Below are 20,928 nucleotides of genomic sequence, written 5' to 3' on the forward strand. Positions count from 1 at the left end.
TATGATTTAGTGAGTGAGTTAAGATTTTAAGTCACATCGGCAGTATTTCAAGCATATCGTGTCTAAATCAATTTATCGAATCATAATAAATAAAGTCAAATTATAAGACCCTGTACACAAATGACAGTAAAACAACTAGAAGATCACAGATATATGAACAAAACTGGTATAACATGTAAAACGTTTTAACTATAAAAGACAATAAAAAACAAGTTATAGATTGCCAACTTACCATACTAGGTACCTTTTGGGACTTACCGTACATTTGCTTCCTGTTAGCTGTTAGCAATTCAGACAAAACTAGCCATACATTAAAATGACACTTATTCTACGATTAAAAAAGTGGTAAGATTAAATTTACTTTGGATATTTTGGGACTTACGTATTCTCTTAGGAGGACAATAATTTTACATTTACTTTAGCCCCGTTTGAGGATACAGCCGCTAGCAATCTCAGTTTCTAATTTAAGCCATGGACACTAAACATACATCTATATACAAAACATATTAATCAAAATTTATCAGTTCTATTTCTTTTAAAAATTAGATACTAAAATGATAATTAACATGGTTAGTTTTAACACAGAAATATTTATCCCTTGAGATGGAAAAACCAATACTGTCACGTCGGTGTAATTCGTTCCGGACGATGATCCTAGTTTTACGTATAACAGCTACAGTTAGTTTTCGTTGACCTGCATACGGTTTTTAGATCTTGTGTGTGATAGGTCCCATCATGTCACGTAGGGTGCCGGTGAATGACCTCCCTCAACGATACCAAATGCCCAATTTCAGGTCAAATGCTTTTCAGATCAAAGATTTCAATTAGTTCTATTTCTTTCAAAAAATCAAAAATTAAAAGATAATTAAAAGATGTCGGTACCTTTAGTCGTGTTTCCGTTGTAAACACGAAGGACATCATAGCGGCAGATAGCTGATGGAGGGGTAGGTCTCTCAATATCCGAATGTACCATTTTCAGTCCAACCGTATCGGTTTCATTTTCCGCTGTAATGATCCACGTGCAGTTAAGGTTACTGAAAAGACAATGACCTGTTTGTAATTTGAGTGGGGCGGTGGGGTAGCCTGGTGGTTAAAGCGCTCGCTCGTCTCGCCGAAGACCCGGGTTCGATTCCCCACATGGGTACAATATGTGAAGCCAATTTCTGGTGTCCCTCGCCGTGATATTGCTGGAATATTGCAACATGCAAATTGACGAATAAATTTCTGTTTTGTGTCATATATACTGTTCACTACTGGGAAAATCTTTCAACTATTAACGTTAAATAGAACGTAAAGACAACGTAAAATACTCTAGCATCAATAACGTTAACCTCGTGGAGACGTAACAATGACGTACAGTGGACTCTGTATACTCTGACACTCACTGGGACCGGGAAAAAATGTCGGATTATACAGAGTGTCGTATAATTCAATGTTTCCTTGCTTGAATACTTTTCAAACAGTACCATTCAGATGTCGGATTATACAGAGTCCACAGTATCACAACGTCAGGCCACAACATTGTGACAACGTAAATGGGAGTCCATCGAATGACGTTGTAACAACGAAAGCATAGCGTTGTGACAAGGTTGTGACAACGTGAAATTGTTAGCTGGGTATGACCTAACTGAACCATGCACACACATCTACTGCAGAAATGTTAAAACTTACTTTGAACTTACCCGGTAAATGTAAAAACTTACTTGAAGTAGGTGTAAGGATACCCCGGTAAATGTAAAAACTTACTTGAAGTAGGTGTAAGGATACCCCGGTAAATGTTAAAAACTTACTTGAAGTAGGTGTAAGGATAACCCGGTAAATGTTAAAAACTTACTTGAAATAGGTGTAAGGATACCCCGGTAAATGTTAAAACTTACTTGAAATAGGTGTAAGGATACCCGGTAAATGTTAAAACTTACTTGAAATAGGTGTAAGGATACCGGTAAATGGTAAAATGTTAAAAACCCTTACTTGAAGTAGGTGTAAGGATACCCCGGTAAATGTTAAAAACTTACTTGAAGTAGGTGTAAGGATAACCCGGTAAATGTTAAAACTTACTTGAAAGTAGGTGTAAAGGATACTTACCCGGATAAAATGTAAAAACTTACTTGAAATAGGTGTAAGGATACCCCGGTAAATGTTAAAACTTACTTGAAGTAGGTGTAAGGATACCCCGGTAAATGTTAAAACTACTTTACTTGAAGTAGGGTGTGTAAGGATAAAAACTTACTTAAATAGGTGTTAAAACTTACTTGAAGTAAGGAAGGTGTAAGGATACCCCGGTAAATGTTAAAACTTACTTGAAATAGGTGTAAGGATACCCCGGTAAATGTTAAAACTTACTTGAAGTAGGTGTAAGGATACCCCGGTAAATGTTAAAACTTACTTGAAGTAGGTGTAAGGATACCCCGGTAAATGTTAAAACTTACTTGAAGTAGGTGTAAGGATAACCCGGTAAATGTTAAAACTTACTTGAAGTAGGTGTAAGGATACTTACCCCGGTACCCGGTAAATGTTAAAAACTTACTTGAAGTAGGTGTAAGGATACCCCGGTAAATGTTAAAAACTTACTTGAAGTAGGTGTAAGGATACCCCGGTAAATGTTAAAACTTACTTGAAGTAGGTGTAAGGATACCCCGGTAAATGTTAAAACTTACTTGAAGTAGGTGTAAGGATAACCCGGTAAATGTTAAAACTTACTTGAAGTAGGTGTAAGGATACCCCGGTAAATGTTAAAACTTACTTGAAGTAGGTGTAAGGATACCCTTGAAGTAGGTGTAAGGATACCCCGTAAATGGTAAATGTTAAAAACTTACTTGAAGTAGGTGTAAGGATACCCCGGTAAATGTTAAAACTTACTTGAAGTAGGTGTAAGGATACCCCGGTAAATGTTAAAAACTTACTTGAAGTAGGTGTTAAAAAGGATACCCCGGTAAATGTTATACCCCGGTAAATGTTAAAAACTTACTTGAAGTAGGTGTAAGGATACCCCGGTAAATGTTAAAACTTACTTGAAGTAGGTGTAAGGATACCCCGGTAAATGTTAAAAACTTACTTGAAGTAGGTGTAAGGATACCCCGGTAAATGTTAAAAACTTACTTGAAGTAGGTGTAAGGATACCCCGGTAAATGTTAAAAACTTACTTGAAGTAGGTGTAAGGATACCCCGGTAAATGTTAAAAACTTACTTGAAGTAGGCGTAAGGATAACCCGGGGAAGATAAGTTCCGTTTTACCGATGTGGCGGTTAACCTGCCACCGCATTCTACAAAGAAAATAAGGTAGATTGTTCGAATATGGTTAGAAAATATTTTTGAAATTTAGGTGCATAGTAAAACTACTAGAGTATCACAGATATTAAGGTAAAACTAAGCATGTTATTATGAAAAGATATCATTAAAGTGAACAATACAATACGAAAACGTGCTATAGACGGCCAACTGAAGGTAGATCACCATACCAGGACCATGGGGACTTACAGTATTTTTGCTGCATGCATCGACCTTACCCGGATTTACACCATTCCCTCAGCCGCTGGCGATTTTATTCCAACTCAGCCAAACATCAAAATCACATATATTGTACGATTGAAAGCATGTAGTGTGTAAAATTAATTACCTCGGGGAAATGGGGCTAATATACCCTTTCAGAGGGACAATTATTTCACGCTACTTCAACACCCTATGAACGTATATTGCCACTCACAATCAAAGTTGCTATTAATTCATTCAAAGAAATAAAAAAATATTGTACTAATTGCAAAACAAAATAACAAATTATCAAGTAAGTCCATTTCTTTTAGAAATCCAGCAATTTACATTATTCAAAAAAAACCATTCGTAAATATTTTGGCCAACCCTTTACGAAGTATATCAAGATGAAATAAATTTGAGTAGCTGAATATTTTGTTGACGATAAGACACGTTTGAATCTGTTTTAGACAAGGTACATTTCTTTCAAGGTTTCGCGGAAATGTATGAACATAACTCTGCATATTTTCAAAACTACATTAATTACTCTGAGACAAAACACACTAATTATAATTCATTTTCCAATCATGGCGTTTGTGTCTAGATCTGTTCGGTAGAATTCGGCAAAATGGTAGGGATACACTCACGTTCAACTTCAATAATCATGACTTTAAATCCTTGTGCATTGTCGGAAGAATCTGAGATAAACTCCATGTACATGCTATCTCTGCTGCTGAGGAAACTGCTCGGGGTTTCGTCGCTGCCGCAAAATTTAAACTTGGATCCATTTGATTTGTCTGGCCCTGGTGACAGAAATATCACAACACATTAATGGATGACAGGTTTTGTCAGAAAGGCACACTCATACACAAGTGTAGCGTAATTACTATATGCGTTATCGTGTATTGATAAATTAAATGAATTTTAAGTCACGTATCGGTTCGTATAAAATATATCAGATGGAAACGGTCAATGATCGCCTTTACAACATATGTGAGTGAGTGAGTGAGTGAGTGAGTGAGTTTAAGGTTAAAGTCACATCGGCAGTATGCCAGCCATATCCTGACTAAAAACAAGTTTTAAATTCAGCACAAATGAATGTAAATTATAGAAGGCCTGTCAACGAAGGAAAGTAAAGTGAGTGAGTGAGTGAGTTTGATTTTACGCCGCTTTTAGCAATATTCTACGATTATAAGTGTGTTGGATTATAAATTTACTTTGACTGTTTTGGTAATTACATACGCTCCTAGCTGTTGTATATTGCCACCTTGCAGTTTACAATATCCATATCTGATTAGAATTAGAAGATAAGGCTACTCTGTTTTCAATGCAAGCCGTGAACTCGCCAAGTTTAGCCACTTTATTCACGGAAATAATTGTTGATAACCACCCTACTATTCCCAATTTGGAAAAGACCTGACATGCCACGTTTTATGTGGGATACATGGACAGTGGAAGTGGAAGGACTGGGCATTACGGCCGGGACGGAAGCGGTCAGGTTAAGACGTGTGGGCCGAAGTGTGCTGTCGACGTCAACACACGTAGATCTGGACCCGGTTTGAATATACTGCCGCTTTTGCGCTGCTGACAGATTTCCAAGCTTCGTAGTTTCTTCACTGGGATTAGGGTCAAGAAATTCTTCTTCAATCCATTCGCTTTTTACTTCAAAAACACCAAAGATGCTGCCGAGATAGAAATTGCCGATGTCCGACATGTTTGTTTACAAACAATAGGGTCAACGAGTTCGTTGTATTCATACGCGGTGAATCGGTCACTTTAATTAGCGGTCCTTAAACTGTCATTTAAGTACGGTTTTGATGAGCTCTCAGCCAATCAGAATCGAGCATCACACATTGTCGTGCTAGAATTGGTCTTCAGCAGCCCATGTTTGTCGTAAGAGGCAACTAACGGGATTGGGTGGTCAGGCTCGCTGACTTGGTTGACACATGTCATCGTATCCCAATTGCGTAGATCGATGCTCATGCTGTTGATCATTAGATTGTCTTGTCCAGACTCGATTATTTACAGCCCGCCGCCATATAGCTGGAATATTGCTGAGTGCGGCGTTCAACAACAACCAAACCAAACTTACCATCATAGAAGGACAGGCTGTCATATTGACAATTATGTGACCCTTCCAAGGCAAACTGTACAAAATGAACGCCAAGTCGACGGTCTGGGGACGATGCGTGCATTTTCCATCCACATGTTAAGTTGCTGAAACAAACACTTATTGACGTTATTTCAGCTGTTATGTTTGAATTGTTATTGCTGAATAATATGCCAATTTTTATGAACAACAAGTACATATTTATGATGGGAAAATTCTCTTCTAATCTTCTTACGAAGAACATAAAGTATACACGCAATGCATTTTAGTGCGAGTGAGTGAGTTAAAATGTTACATCGCATCGGCAACATTGCAGCCTCGGTGTTAGTATAAAGAAAGAAAACAACAAACTCCAGACCATTGTCTACAATAGCTACCCTAACCCGACGTGCCAAAAACATTTGCTCCACACCTCAACAACTAGAAGCTCCAACACCTGTGCCAAGTCTTCAAGACCTACAACTACCCTGCCAACCTTGTACATCGCCCCGCCGTGATGTTGCTGGAATATTGCTAAAGGCGGCGTAAAACCAAACTCAGTCAGTCAGTTGTACATCGCACCATAAACGTCAACCGCAACCCGGCAGACAAGCCCCCACGCCAACCAACATTCTTTTCACATTAGCCTGCCCTAAATAGGTTCAGCCAGCCACCAGATCAGCCGACTCTTAAAACACCAAGCCAACACTGATGATGTGATCCAGAGAGGAAAACTATACAGAACATTATCCAAGCCAATTGCAGACCAACCCCCACAACGAAAGATGACCCTTCAGGTACAGTTTACTGCATGAAATACGACTGTGACATCGGTGACACCTCAAGACCCCTTCCTGTAAGTATACGTATCAAAGAGCATCAAACCTCTGTGAAGAACAAAGACTCCCAACTCTGGTCATACCCAAGTTCACCCAGACCACACCAGCAATTACAGCCCTTACAACATCAGGAAACTACCAGAAGCCTCACACATCCAGATTAAACAAAAAACCCACACCGACCCAATCCCCACGACCAAATCCCCACCCACACCGACCCAATCCCCATCCCCACCCACACCGACCCAATCCTCACGACCCCATCCCCACCCACACCAACCCAATCCCCACGACCCAATCCCCACCCACAGCGATCCAATCCCCACGACCCCATCCCCACCGACCATTATTCCTTCCATAGTTATTCTACATGTGTAGTAATTGAATGCCTATGTAAACATCCTCCAACCTTGTACATCAACTTTTTTAATTGCGTAAACATCAATCAACTTGTTCAAACTTTACTATGTATACAGAACCTTTCCTGTACCATTGTACTTCACTTGCTTGGTAATGGTGTCAGAAGCTACTCACCGTTGTGAATCAGAAACATTTGAAACTCACGGGCCATATGGCTCTGGATATCCGGGGGATGATTTACTAGCGGTTGAGCCCTCGGCAAAAAAGGTTTCCTGGGCACATCTGCCTGTGAAGATATTGTGCGACACACATAAATACACACGAAACGCCAAAAGAAACGTTACACTCCTTCCTGAATGACGGAGGTACCTATCTCCAGCTGGCGTTGTGATGCGTGGATGTCCACTTCTTGGTCTGTCTACGGTGATCCCAGTATGTTTGAAGCCCTGAATAAGTCTTATAACCGTGATACGGTGGCACCCGTTGGCGTTGGCAACAGCATTGTATGTCGACCCAATCTGCACCATCCCAAAGGCTCTTTCTCTCCCTTCAGCTGTTAATCGTGGCATATATCCCGTACTTGTGTATCAGATCATGTCTTCTAGGCTCTCTTCATACCCTATAGAAGCATTCTACATGTGACATAGATGCAAATACTGCTTGAATATGGCTGCGTTTTGGTGACTGATATTGCAATGTGTAAAATGGAAATGGAAAAAACATTCTTTTACATGTTCCTAAACATTTTTTCACAATATCAAAGACACGTTTTACTTGTTTTCACTAATGCAAATCAGCAGAAAATGCTTTAAAAGACTGAAATCAATGGAATGATTATTTTACAATTTTACACACTCTGCAACAGTTGTTTCTTGTTTTAATAGTTGAAAAATGGTGACTTTAAATGGTTTATCGTTGTCCCAAAGCAGAATTTTATTTCAACCTTTCTTTTGGACATCAAAATCACTATTATTGGTTTATTTCGGCATGGACGAACATAGGACAATTTAACTCTTCTGAAAAAGATGCATTTCACCCAAATATGAATGCTTTTGAGAATTTTTACTTCGTGATTTGCATAAAGCTGTGTTGTTAAGCTTTCTTGTAAACTAAAACCTTCTAAAATATCTTTGATAGTTTTCAGTAATTCATAAAGGTAAGAGGGTAACGTTTCTTTTGGCGTCTACTGTATATACTCTTCGAAAAAGTAAACCTGAGCCCCGTTTCACAAAGCTATCGTAACGCCTGTCGTAAGTCTGTGTTAATGTATAGGAGGTACGACAGTCGTAGCGCTACGATAGCTTTGTGAAACAGGGCCCTGAGCTTTCCATTTGGATTGGTAGCATAAGCGTTAACAAGCTTTTTAAAGAACACACTTTATGGACGGACCACCATTTCTCTTTATCACCACCCCTTAACACAACACAACACAACGCAGTAGCCCCTTACACGTGCTTTGGGTGTCATTCTTGATTTTGACGGTTTTCAAGAAGGTCGATAAATAACTGTAGACTATTAATCTTGACAATTATCTTGCCTCACACGGTTGTTAGTGTTTGTTTCAAGCACATTTCACGTCATACAATGATCATCTTTCAAGGGCGAATGCTATGGTCATAAGGAAGTGCAAGTGGTGATGCACTATCAAAACATTCATTATTATCATATCGCTCTGATATATCTCCCACTTTTTCAATCGTAAATTAAAAAGGTCCCTTACTTTTCTAAGAGTATACATGCATTGGAAATAACTGATATTTAATCAAAATGTAACCCAAAGCTCCTTGTATTATCAGAATCTTACGACTTATTCCGCTTTAACCGGACCCTTTCAAAAAGTTACTGAAAATGTTTTGTCGCTTACTTCCTTTGACTGTCACGCCGAAGACCCGGGTTCGATTCCCCACATGGGTACAACATGTAACACCCATTTCAGGTGTCCCCTGCCGTGGTATTGCTGGAATGTTGCTAAAAGCGGCGTAAAACTAAACTCACTCACCCCTACATGACTCCAGACAGGATTTACGCCATTAGTTTGGCCACCGGTGGTTGTATGCACGACTAACAAATATTAAAAACTCAACTACAATTGAGCAATTTAAACGCTAGTCGATGTTATATATACGAGGCGTGGTGGTGTGTGGTCCTGTGCGTAGAGCGCAGGTCACAAATCAGATGAAGTTGAGCAACGTTGGGCGCGAAGAGTCCTTGGATGGGTGACCGTGTTTGGCAGCTTTACTCCTGAGAGTTTCTAGAGGGTCGGCCATAACAGCCATGCATAGCCTGCAGGAATAGTAATGCTATAGGAGCCAGATTCCCGTCCCGATAACACTGTCCGGTAAGATTACCGTCGACCACGTGCAGTGGAGTACGTCCAGTAGGCGTTATCCCTGCCCACACCATGACCGACGCCCGCCAAATCGGTTATGCGTGGCCACAGTTGCATCTGTGATTCCATCTCCACTGCCACCATCGTGGAAGGACAAACTGAACCTGCTTTCATCTGTGAAGAGCACACGAGATCATTGACGTTGATGAGGGCGGCGGGGTAGCCTAGTGGTTAAAGCGTCCGCTCGTCACGCCGAAGACCCGGGTTCGATTCCCCATATGGGTACAATGTGTGAAGCCAATTTCTGGTGTCCCCCGCCGTGATATTGCTGGAATATTGCTAAAAGCGGCGTGAACCATACTCACTCACTCACTCCAGCGGCCATGATGTCTACTCCATCTCAAACGCGCCTGTCTGTATCGTGGTGTTAGTGGTGGATGAACCGCAGGTCGCCTACAGTAGAGTCCGGCTGCCCTTAAACGTCGACGAAAGGTGTTCCTGGATATCCTTACATTGTTAACATTGAAGTGTTCAGTCTGAAGATCTGATCAATGCGTTAAGGAATATATTACGTAACGCAGTTTAATCATGTGCCTATTATCTCGTACTCTGGGGCGACCATGTCGACGTGCATATTCCATTGGCTTGAAATCTACCAATAACACTCTGAGTCACATTAATGCGGACAGCAACCTGCCACTGAGTTTGACCAGATTCCAAAAAGCCTATAGCCTGACCCCTTTCAGCAAGTGTCAAAAACGTCTCATTTGAAGCTGGGGCGGTGGGGTAGCCTTGTGGTTAAAGCGTTGGCTCGTCACGCCGAAGACCCGGGTTCGAATCCCCACATGGGTACAATGTGTGAAGCCCATTTCTGGTGTCCCCCGCCGTGATGTTGCTGGAATATTGCTAAAAGCGGCGTAAAACCATACTCAGGCAGGCAGTCATTTGAAGCTGCGATTTCAAACAGGAACCTGAACAGTGAGTGAGTGAGTTAATATTTGACGTCACATCGGCAATATCTCAGCCATATCGTGACGAAAACAATTTATATAATACAAAAATGATAACATTATAAGAGTTAAACCTGTCAACGATGGAGGGTAAAAATACTAGAGTATCAAAGATATGAACATAAAACTAGCATGTAAAACTAAAACAGTGTAAGTAAAGAAGACAATACAATATAAAACACGGGCTATAGAGTGCCAGCATCTGAAGGTAGATCACCATACTAGGAACCATGGGGACTTCCATATCGACAATTTGAATAAATGTGCCATTTGTAACAGAATGTATCGGACGTTAAAGAACGTAATAATGACATTTCAACGGCCTGATGTGTTTTTTCATATTGTTAAGAAAGTTTGTAAAACATTCTGTTGTATATATTTCAAACAAAAACGAAGATTTTACAACTTTTAAACAATAGTGTTACCAATAACATGACCCTTCATTAATGACGCCGAGAATACTTCAGTTAATGAGGACTTACGTGCCACTGACATGGGGACAACCCTTATTTAAACAGCAATCACCGAGGTTTGAAATATTGAAAACACAGGTGAAGGGACGTGTGACCTTGTGTACAATCAGAACTTGTGTATAATCACACAACCCAGATACATCGGTTCTCAATTATCGATTGCTAGCCACGCTCAGTATGTGTGAGGTAGTTGATATTTAGCGTCACATCGGATGACGAGAACAATTTATGCATTAAAATTAATGGATTTAGAACGTAAAACCTGTTTTCGATGACAGTAAACTACTAGAGTATCACAAATCTTCAAAGACGTATGTTATCGTAAAAAAGATATTACTATATGCAATGCAATATTTTAAAAAACCGGGTTATAGACCACCTAGACTCCAGGAACTGAAGGCTGGTACCTAGGGACTATGGGGATTTACAGTACTTTTGAGTCCTGTATGGACTCTAACTGGATTTACATCACACCCTAAGCTGTTGGAGATTCGCTCAGGATGCGCTCACCTTTATGATTCTTAAGCACATGTGTCTGATACAGTCGGAATCGTTTTATATATACTGGTAATAATAATAATCATCATAATAACGGATTTCTCGAAGCTGTTCAACGGCGCATCACAAAGCATTACCCCAAGCTGCTTGTTAGGCACTGGAATGTTATAGTCACATGGCGTTATCCCCGCCGGGTACCCATTTCTTTGCCTAAGGTGAGGCCAACAATTATTGAGCTTCTGTTGTTGGTAGACATATGTAATGATTATTCAAATGGACTTTGTCGCATATCTACATATCAGCACAGTAAATAAATGCACCTGTGTACTGCCACGAGTTATGTTTCTACACAGTGAGTGAGTGAGTTTAGTTTTACGCCGCTTTAAGCAATATTCCAGCAATATCACTGAAATGCGCTTCACACATTGTACCCATGTGGAGGAATCGAACCCGGGTTTTCGGCGTGGCGAGCGAACGCTTTAAGGACTAGGCTACCCCTCCGCCCCGTTTGTACAAGAAAGCATGTATTCTGGGCTGTACAAATTTCGGGTATTCGAATACCAAAATCAAGTTCAGAATATCGGAATAAATGCCTGCCCTGGTTCAACCGTGTGTCATAATCTACCTGTAGAAACCTGCAAATTGTTACCTGTCCTCGCAGCATGCAATGACGACAGTGTACCGAGAAAGACGGCTATGGTCTTGTATATCCCCAACATTTGTTTAAATCCTTGCTAAAAGAACATCCAACTAACTCCGGTCTTCAATGTAATAGCGAGCTGTGGTGACGATACGGAGGCCAGGTTGCGATGACATCGGTACCTTATCAAACCCTGTTTGCTCTAGTGGTAATGGGCGTTTCAACGATACGCACATTTCTTGAAAACAGAAACGTTGTTCTATCGATGATGTTCCATGGAATCACCAATCAGACAGTGATACTTCAATGAGTGTGTGAGGGCGGTGGGGCAGCCTAGTAATTAAAGCGTTGACTCGTCACGCCGAAGACCCGGGTTCGAATCCCCACATGGGTACAATGTGTCAAGCCCATTTCTAGTGTCCCCCGCCGTGATGTTGCTGGAATATTGCTAAAAGCGGTGTAAAACCAAACTCAGGCAGTCAGTCAGTCAATGAGTGAGTGAGTTTAGTATTACGCCGCACTCAGCAATATCCATATATGGAAGTGGTCTGTAAATAATTGAATCTGGACATCATGTACATCAGTCAGCGAGCCTGACCACCTGATCCCGGTAGTCGCCTCTTACGACAAGCATGGGTTGCTGAAGAACCCGGATCTTCACGGGGCGATACTTCACTATAACTAATAACTAGTAGTTACTTCTTTGTCCAGACATGATTTTCTCTTTCACTAAGTGAAAAGTCCGAAATGACTTTAGATAGTTTAATCTTTTTAATATTGTCTATGTTGCGAGAGGCTTATACTGGACTTCGATTTTTCTGATGAGCTGATGATGATTATGCCTTGTGTGCGGCTTTGTTACACATAAAATAGTTTGTGTATCCCTGTTGAGTAAAGTTCCAAATGACATTCAGAGCCGGGGCACACCAACACCACCACCACCACCACCCCACCACCACCACCCCATCACCACACCACCCCACTCCTCCCTCAAAAACTTCCCAAAGGAACATTTGACGTTTATCCAAAATCCTGGATCCGCCTCTGCAGAGGCTTACCTATAATTATGCTTGGTTGATCTTTAAGAGTTTGGATCTTGAAGGGTACGACATTTTACGAAGTTTTAATAAAATATTAACCCAAAGAATCAGTAAAGTATATGTAAGTCAGGTACTGTGTCTTGGAAGCAATGTCAATATACTTGGATAAACCTTGTTTCTAGGTATATCACTGGTTGTGGGTGCAAAAACGCAACCGCGATTACAACATTTTAACGTGGTCATGCTGCTTGGTATGCGGGTTATCGTGGGTGGCAACCTCGACAAAGCGCGTGCTTATTACGCAACAGCTGGAGTGCCAGGGTGAGACGCACCCGTTCTCCAACACTCCACTCAGTACTACAAACAACACAACACTTATATGGTATGATTTGTTTGAGTGGCATTTTAGAAGTTGCTGGTATAGAGATGACACAACTTTATGGATGATCAACTTCTTTATTTTAACAATAGCGACGTTTCGGTATAGATTCTTATACTGTTTTCAAGCCGGTTTATATGGTATGTCATGTGTGGTGCACTCCTGTTTATTCTCCACTAAGCTTCATCATCATCATCATCGCCATCTCCATCATCGCCATCATCATCATCATCATCATCATCATCATCATCATCATCATTATCATCGACATCGACATAAAGACCATATCATACAAACCCAATCTCCATATTATAATCATCATTGCAATATGTACAATTTATGACACTGTCGTCCGTGTGATATACAAACAGGATCACGCATTATCAGCTCACAGTATATACAAATGCTCTCACGTATTATCATGGCTCGTCAGCACACACAACATACACACGTATTATCATGGCTCGTCAGCACACACAACATACACACGTATTATCATGGCTCGTCAGCACACACACAAAAAACACACGTATTATCATGGCTCGTCAGCACACACAATATACACACGCATTATCATGGCTCGTCAGCACACACACAAAAACACACGTATTATCATGGCTCGTCAGCACACACAATATACACACGTATTATCATGGCTCGTCAGCACACACAATATACACACGTATTATGGCTCGTCTGCACATGCAATATACACACGTAGTATGATGGCTCGTCAGCATACACAATACACACACGTATTACCATGGCTCGTCAGCACACAGAAAATACACGTATTACACTATAAGCCAGTACACATAACATTTGGCTCAACCATCAAAACTGAAACCAAAATGACAAGTGGACGCAAGTGATCACATGTCATATAGATTATATACTCTCCCAAAAAAGAAACGCATATAATAATTTTAACTGTATTTTTATGTTTATTTTGAAACATCTTGTAGGCTTTATGAGTCAATGAAATATAGCGAAATTGCACACTGGGAATGCATACTTATCCGTCTTTGGCACCAACTCGAGGAAAGTCAGTTTGAGTGTCACATGGAGAATTGTTGTGGCGCTGAAGTCAGTACCTCGTGTGAGCACCGTGTTTATCCAGAACTGCACGGCATTGCCTCGGCATAGAACGAATAAGTCTGGGTGTCTGGGGCTGAGGGTTACGGCGTCGCACCCGTCAGTCCAGGGCATCCCACAGATGTTCGATCGGGTTTAAGTCAGGTGATCTTGAGGGCCAGGGGAGCACATTGATGTTGTGGTTCTGGAGGAAGTCTCTAGTGTGACGTGCTGTGTGGGGCCTGGTATTGTCCTGTTGAAACAACTCCCTCTGGCGATCAATGATTGGAAGGAGGTGTGGGCGTAGGATTTCGTCACAGTACCGTTGAGCTGTCAGGTTGCCCTGAATCATCACCAAATCAATTCCCCTACGGCAGGTGATCGCCCCCTAACACAACACCCCTAACACAACACACACCCCCACCCCCGAATCTGTCCACCTGGGAACGCAAGCGTCGGCGAAACATTCACGTCGACGTCTGTACACCCGCATTCTTCCATCGCGTCGTTCCAAAAGAAATCGTGATTCATCACTGAACCAGATTCTACGCCAATTCGGTAGGTTCCAGGCCTGAACGTTGGTCACCATTAAACTCGATGTCGACGATGTTGTTGTCGAAGCACAGGGCTAAAATAAGGTCTTCTGGCACGTAAACCAGCCTCTCTCAACCTGTTCCTGGCGGTCTGCTGCTGAGGAAACTGCTCGGGGTTGTTTCTTTGCCACAAAATTGCAACATGGACCCTTTGGATTTGTCTAGCCCTGGTGACACAAATATTACAATTGAAGACATTATGCCGACAGATTTTGTCAGACTCGTTTTCATGTCATTGAAATTACTCCATGCGTTTTGGGTTATTGATTATTCAAAGTAATTCATTTCAACAATTTTAGAGACAATAGACTGAAACATAATAAATCCGCATGTATTATAGACGAGATAATCAAAAGAAGTACCTTCAGTGGTCAAAGAAGATAACACTTTAGATCTTCCTCTACTGAGGCGTAATTTCTTGTTTACGAATCAAGATCATATAATATGATTAAACCTACAGTAGAATTTCAATAACATACGTAGGTGATGAGTGTTATCACTCAACTACGGAATGTCTAACTGGTATCTGTTTTCAAGAGAATATTTATAAAATATATGTTGCATCATAGAAAGAGAAGGCATGATTACAAAACATTATGACCTGCTCTATCATTCCACTCCTACAGTGATAAGAAAGTACTTAAAGTGTCGTGCGTAATTGGTGACTGTGGCAGTGTAATATTTGAATGTTTTGTTATCACGCTAAACAACCTGACCATGTCCGCGGGTGCTGGACATCTCGATGTGTTATGAGACTCACGTGTAGTAATTAGGGGTCTAACAGAAGGGGAGAAAGTCATTCGATCTACAAATCTTAGAGGTATGATAAAGGACACCTGATGTATTGGTGGTCGTTGTTTGAACCTAAACTGTGCCTGTGTGATACCGCTTTGTTTAATCGTTGCTGTCATTTAACAGTGATTGAAGGTTGAGCCTGGTGAATTATTTAACCTGTTATCAGTCATACAGCCAGACATGATGCTTGTGTCCTCCTTGTTATTAGTCATACTGCCAGACATGATGACTGAGTCCCCTTTGTTATTAGTCATACTGCCAGACATGATGATTGTGTCCCCCTTGTTATCAGTCATTCTGCCAAACATGATGATTGAGTGCCCATTGTTATCAGTCATACTGCCAGACATGATGATTATGTCCTCCTTGTTATCAGTCATCCTGCCAGACATGATGATTGTGTCCCCCTTGTTATCAGTCATACTGCCAGACATGATGATTGAGTCCCCCTTGTTATCAGTCAGACTGCCAGACTTGATGACTGAGTCTTCCTTGGTATCAGTCATACTGCCAGACATGATGATTGAGTCCCCCTTGTTATCAGTCATACTGCAGGACATGATGATTGAGTCATACTTGTTATCAGTCATGCTGCCAGACATGATGACTCAGTTTCCCTTGTTATCAGTCATACTACCAGACATGATGATTGTGTCCTCCTTGTTATCAGTCATACTACCAGACATGATGATTGTCTCCCCTTTGTTGTTAGTCATACTGCCAGACATGATGATTGAGTCCCCCATGTTATCAGTCATGCTGCCAGACATGATGACTCAGTTTCCCTTGTTATCAGTCATACTACCAGACATGATGATTGTGTCCTCCTTGTTATCAGTCATACTACCAGACATGATGATTGTCTCCCCCTTGTTATCAGTCATACTGCCAGACATGATGATTACTGATGATTGAGTCCCCTTGTTATCAGTCATACTGCCAGACATGATGATTGAGTCCCCCTTGTTATCAGTCATACTGCCAGACTTGATGACTGAGTCTTCCTTGGTATCAGTCATACTGCCAGACATGATGATTAAGTGCCCCTTTTTGTCAGTCATACTGCCAGACATGATGATTGAGTCCTCCTTGTTATCAGTCATACTGCCAGACATGATGATTGAGTGCCCCTTTTTGTCAGTCATACTGCCAGACATGATGATTGAGTCCTCCTTGTTATCAGTCATACTGCAAGAAATGATGACTGAGTCCTCCTTGTTATCAGTCATACTGCCAGACATGATGATTGAATCCTCCTTGATATCAGTCATTCATCCAGACATGATGATTGAGTGCCCCTTGTTATCAGTCATACTGCCAGACATGATGATTATGTCCCCATTGCTATCAGTCATGCTGTCAGACATGATGATTGAGTCCTCCTTGTTATCAGTCATACAGCCAAACATGATGATTGAGTCCCCCTTTTTGTCAGTCATACTGCCAAACATGATGACTGAGTCCTCCTTGTTATCAGTCATACTGCCAGAAATGATGACTGAGTCCTCCTTGTTATCAGTCATACAGCCAAACATGATGATTGAGTCCCCCTTTTTGTCAGCCATACTGCCAAACATGATGACTGAGTCCTCCTTGTTATCAGTCATACTGCCAGAAATGATGACTGAGTCCTCCTTGTCATCAGTCATACTGCCAGGCATGGTGATTTAGTCTCCCTTGTTATCAGTCATACTGCCAGACATGATGATTGAGTCCCCCTTGTTATCAATCATACTGCCAGACATGATGATTGAGTCCCCCTTGTTATCAGTCATACTGCCAGACATGATGACTGAGTATGTTTTACATACATATCTGTGATATTCTAGCTGCTTTACTGTCCTTTGTCGGCAGGTTTTATAATCTGTATATATATTCTATTTCAATGCCAAGTGTTCTTGTCACGATATGGCTGAAATATTGCTGATGTGACGTTAAATATTAACTCACTCACTCACTCCCCCTTGTTATAAGTCATACAGCCAGACATGATGACTGTGTCCCCCTTGTTATCAGTCATACTGCTAGACATGATGATTTAGTCCCCCTTGTTATCAGTCATACTGCCAGACATGATGGAGTGCCCCTTATTATCAGTCATACTGCCAGACATGATGATTGAGTCCTCCTTGTTATCAGACATGACTCTCATCACACAGATGAGGTAGTTAAAGTGAAGATTGGGTCGTACAAACTGTTCACTCAGTCCTCACTCAATCCACCCGTCATGTCCACTCGACACCACGTGCAACTTCTCCCCATGCGCTCCGTGACCCACGTTTACACACCAGCCACCCCGGTTGCGTTTGTTCGAGCCGTTACATCTTCAGAGGCCGTTTTCGTAGTGTGAAGTAAAACACTGATCTTAACAATTGTCATGTATCTGTGCAAACGTTAAGTCCTCGGTGCGATGCAACGGTAATACCAGCAATAAATCTGAATGCAAGTCAGGAATGAAACAAGGATGCATGTTCCGATCTTTTCCTCTTTCCTTTCTATGTTAAAACGAACTGGCCTTGGAAATAGAACACAAGTGCTAGGGTAGACTTTATGGATAACAACTTCTTTATTTCGTGAGTGCAACGTTTTGATACAGATTCCTGCTTGACAGCGGAACTCACGAAATAAAGTAGTTATATTGTACTTTCAGACTCCTATAATACCTTTCAAGGTGGAATACAATTTCTTCCCGATGTTGTACACGTCTTTTACATCTTTTGTATGACCGTGCTGTCATACCCATGATGGAATTTCAAATGAATACGCCGAAGAAGACATGGATCCTAGAAATGTCAGACGAAAATATCCCCAGTGAAGTAAAATATATGCACAGTACTTCAGAATAATTTGATTTGGTAAATCTAAATATACTGTTTTGTTGTTTTATTACATTGCCTAAAAATGCCGGAAAGCGCACTTAAAATATCCAATGAAGACCCGCCAGATCGCCAGAGAAAACACCCAGTTGAAAGAGTAGAATCTGTATGTTCTGCCCTTCTCTAGTGACGTACATGCTTCATTACAGACTCGAGGTCTCGTTTGTCAGATGACATTGCTTGGTTTTACATAACAGTTTATATGTAACCATGCTGCAGTTCTCCTGGGGCGTTTTCATAGTTACATGAATGGCTCGTACATCCATTCAGGTTTATCGTTAATGTTGATGTGTCAAACCGCCCCTTCGTAAGAGGCGACTAACGAGATCGGGTGGTCAGGCTCGCTGACTTGGTTGACACATATCATCGTGTCCCAGTTGCGTAGATTGATGCTCATGCTGTTGATCACTGGATTGTCTGGATCACTCGATTTTTTTAGACTGCGCCAGGAGACTGCAAGAGGTCAGAACTTCACAAGGCCGAATTCCAAGAAAACCTTATTCATTCGATGCCAAGACAGTGCAGGGCAGTTTGGGGGATCATGGTGGCCTGAATGGATATACAGACAGGTCATAGTATCTCCTACGGAAGTCATAGTATCTCCTACGTAGGTCATAGTATCTGCTACGTAGGTCATAGTATCTCCTACGTAGGTCATAGTATCTGCTACGTAGCTCATAGTATCTCCTACGTAAGTCATAGTATCTCCTACGTAGGTCATAGTATCTGCTACGTAGGTCATAGTATCTCCTACGTAGGTCATAGTATCTGCTACGTAGGTCATAGTATCTCCTACGTAGGTCATAGTATCTCCTACGTAGGTCATAGTATCTGCTACGTAAGTCATAGTATCTCCTACGTAGGTCATAGTATCTCCTACGTAGGTCATGAGGTCATAGTATCTCCTACGTAGGTCATAGTATCTCCTACGTAGGTCATAGTATCTGCTACGTAGCTCATAGTATCTGCTACGTAGCTCATATTATCTCCTACGTAAGTCATAGTATCTCCTACGTAGGTCCTACGTGTAGTATCTGCTACGTAGGTCATAGTATCTCCTACGTAGGTCATAGTATCTGCTATGTAGGTCATAGTATCTCCTACGTAGGTCATAGTATCTCCTACGTAGGTCATAGTATCTGCTACGTAGGTCATAGTATCTCCTACGTAGGTCATAGTATCTCCTACGTAGGTCATAGTATCTCCTACGTAGGTCATAGTATCTCCTACGTAGGTCATAGTATCTGCTACGTAGCTCATAGTATCTCCTACGTAAGTCATAGTATCTCCTACGTAGGTCATAGTATCTGCTACGTAGGTCATAGTATCTCCTACGTAGCTCATAGTATCTGCTACGTAGCTCATAGTATCTCCTACGTAGGTCATAGTATCTGCTACGTAGGTCATAGTATCTCCTACGTAGGTCATAGTAGCTCCTACGTAGGTCATAGTATCTCCTACGTAGGACATATTATCTCCTACGCAGGACATTTTATCTCCTACGTAGGACATACTATCCCCTACGTAGGTCATAGTATCTCCTACGTAGGTCATAGTAGCTCCTACGTAGGTCATAGTATCTCCTACGTAGGACATACTCTCGCCTATGTAGGTCATCGTATCTGCTACGTAGGACTTAGTATCTCCTACGTAGGACTTAGAACTTAGTATCACCTACGTATGACTTAATATCTCCTACGTTGGACATAGTATCTCCTATGTAGGTCATAGTATCTCCTGCGTAGGTCATAGTATCCCCTACGTAGGTCATAGTATCTCCTACGTAGGTCATAGTATCTGCTACGTAGGTCATAGTATCTCCTACGTAGCTCATAGTATCTCCAACGTAGGTCATAGTATCTCCTTCGTAGGACTTAGTATCTGCTACGTAGGTCATAGTATCTCCTGCGTAGGACTTAGTATTTCATACGTAGGACTTAATATCCCCTACGTAGGACATACTATCTCCTATGTAGGTCATAGTATCTCCTACGTAGGACTTACTATCTCCTACGTTGTACTTAATATCTACTACGTAGTAATTAGTATTTCCTTCCTAGGACATACAATATCTCCCACATAGGAGTGGCTGAGTATGGTTTTACGCCGCTTTTTGCAATATTCCAGCAATATCACGGCGGGGACACCGGAAATGGGCTTCACTCCTACGTAGGAGATGAGCGATATATATATTAACATACATTAGTTTATGAATGGTGAACTTACATCCCCAGACACGTAAACAGTCCCCTGTTTCAGTCACTGTTAGAGTATACAGTCATGTGTTTCATTCACTAGTAAAGTCTACTGTCATCATGTGTTTCATTTACTATTAGAGTCTACTGTTTCATTCACCATTAGTCATGTGTTGAACTAAATGCTGCACATTACTGTCATGTGTTGAACTAATTGCTGCACATTACTGTCAGGTTTTGAACTAATTGCTGCACATTACTGTCATGTGT

General features: G+C 41.3%; 1 protein-coding gene across 2 annotated transcripts in view; it reads right to left on the reverse strand.

The window, feature by feature from the left end:
- Positions 1–11,897, reverse strand: part of LOC124259473 (cubilin-like) — a 38,742-nt gene extending 26,845 nt beyond the window's left edge. The window contains exons 1-6 of one of the 2 annotated variants that reach the window (XM_046693606.1): positions 11,716–11,897; positions 6,961–7,042; positions 5,561–5,685; positions 4,116–4,271; positions 3,188–3,263; positions 883–1,034 (exon numbers count right to left, since the gene is read on the reverse strand). In XM_046693606.1, coding sequence (XP_046549562.1) covers positions 883–1,034; positions 3,188–3,263; positions 4,116–4,271; positions 5,561–5,685; positions 6,961–7,042; positions 11,716–11,785 — 661 coding nt within the window. In that variant the 5' untranslated portion in view covers positions 11,786–11,897. The remainder of the gene's footprint in view (positions 1–882; positions 1,035–3,187; positions 3,264–4,115; positions 4,272–5,560; positions 5,686–6,960; positions 7,043–11,715) is intronic. The other variant, XM_046693607.1, reaches the window with a different exon arrangement.
- Positions 11,898–20,928: the final 9,031 nt, after the last annotated feature.

Source organism: Haliotis rubra, unplaced genomic scaffold, assembly GCF_003918875.1.
Source record: "Haliotis rubra isolate DU_JTF1 unplaced genomic scaffold, ASM391887v1 Scf722, whole genome shotgun sequence".
Taxonomy (NCBI): Eukaryota; Metazoa; Mollusca; class Gastropoda; order Lepetellida; family Haliotidae; genus Haliotis; species Haliotis rubra.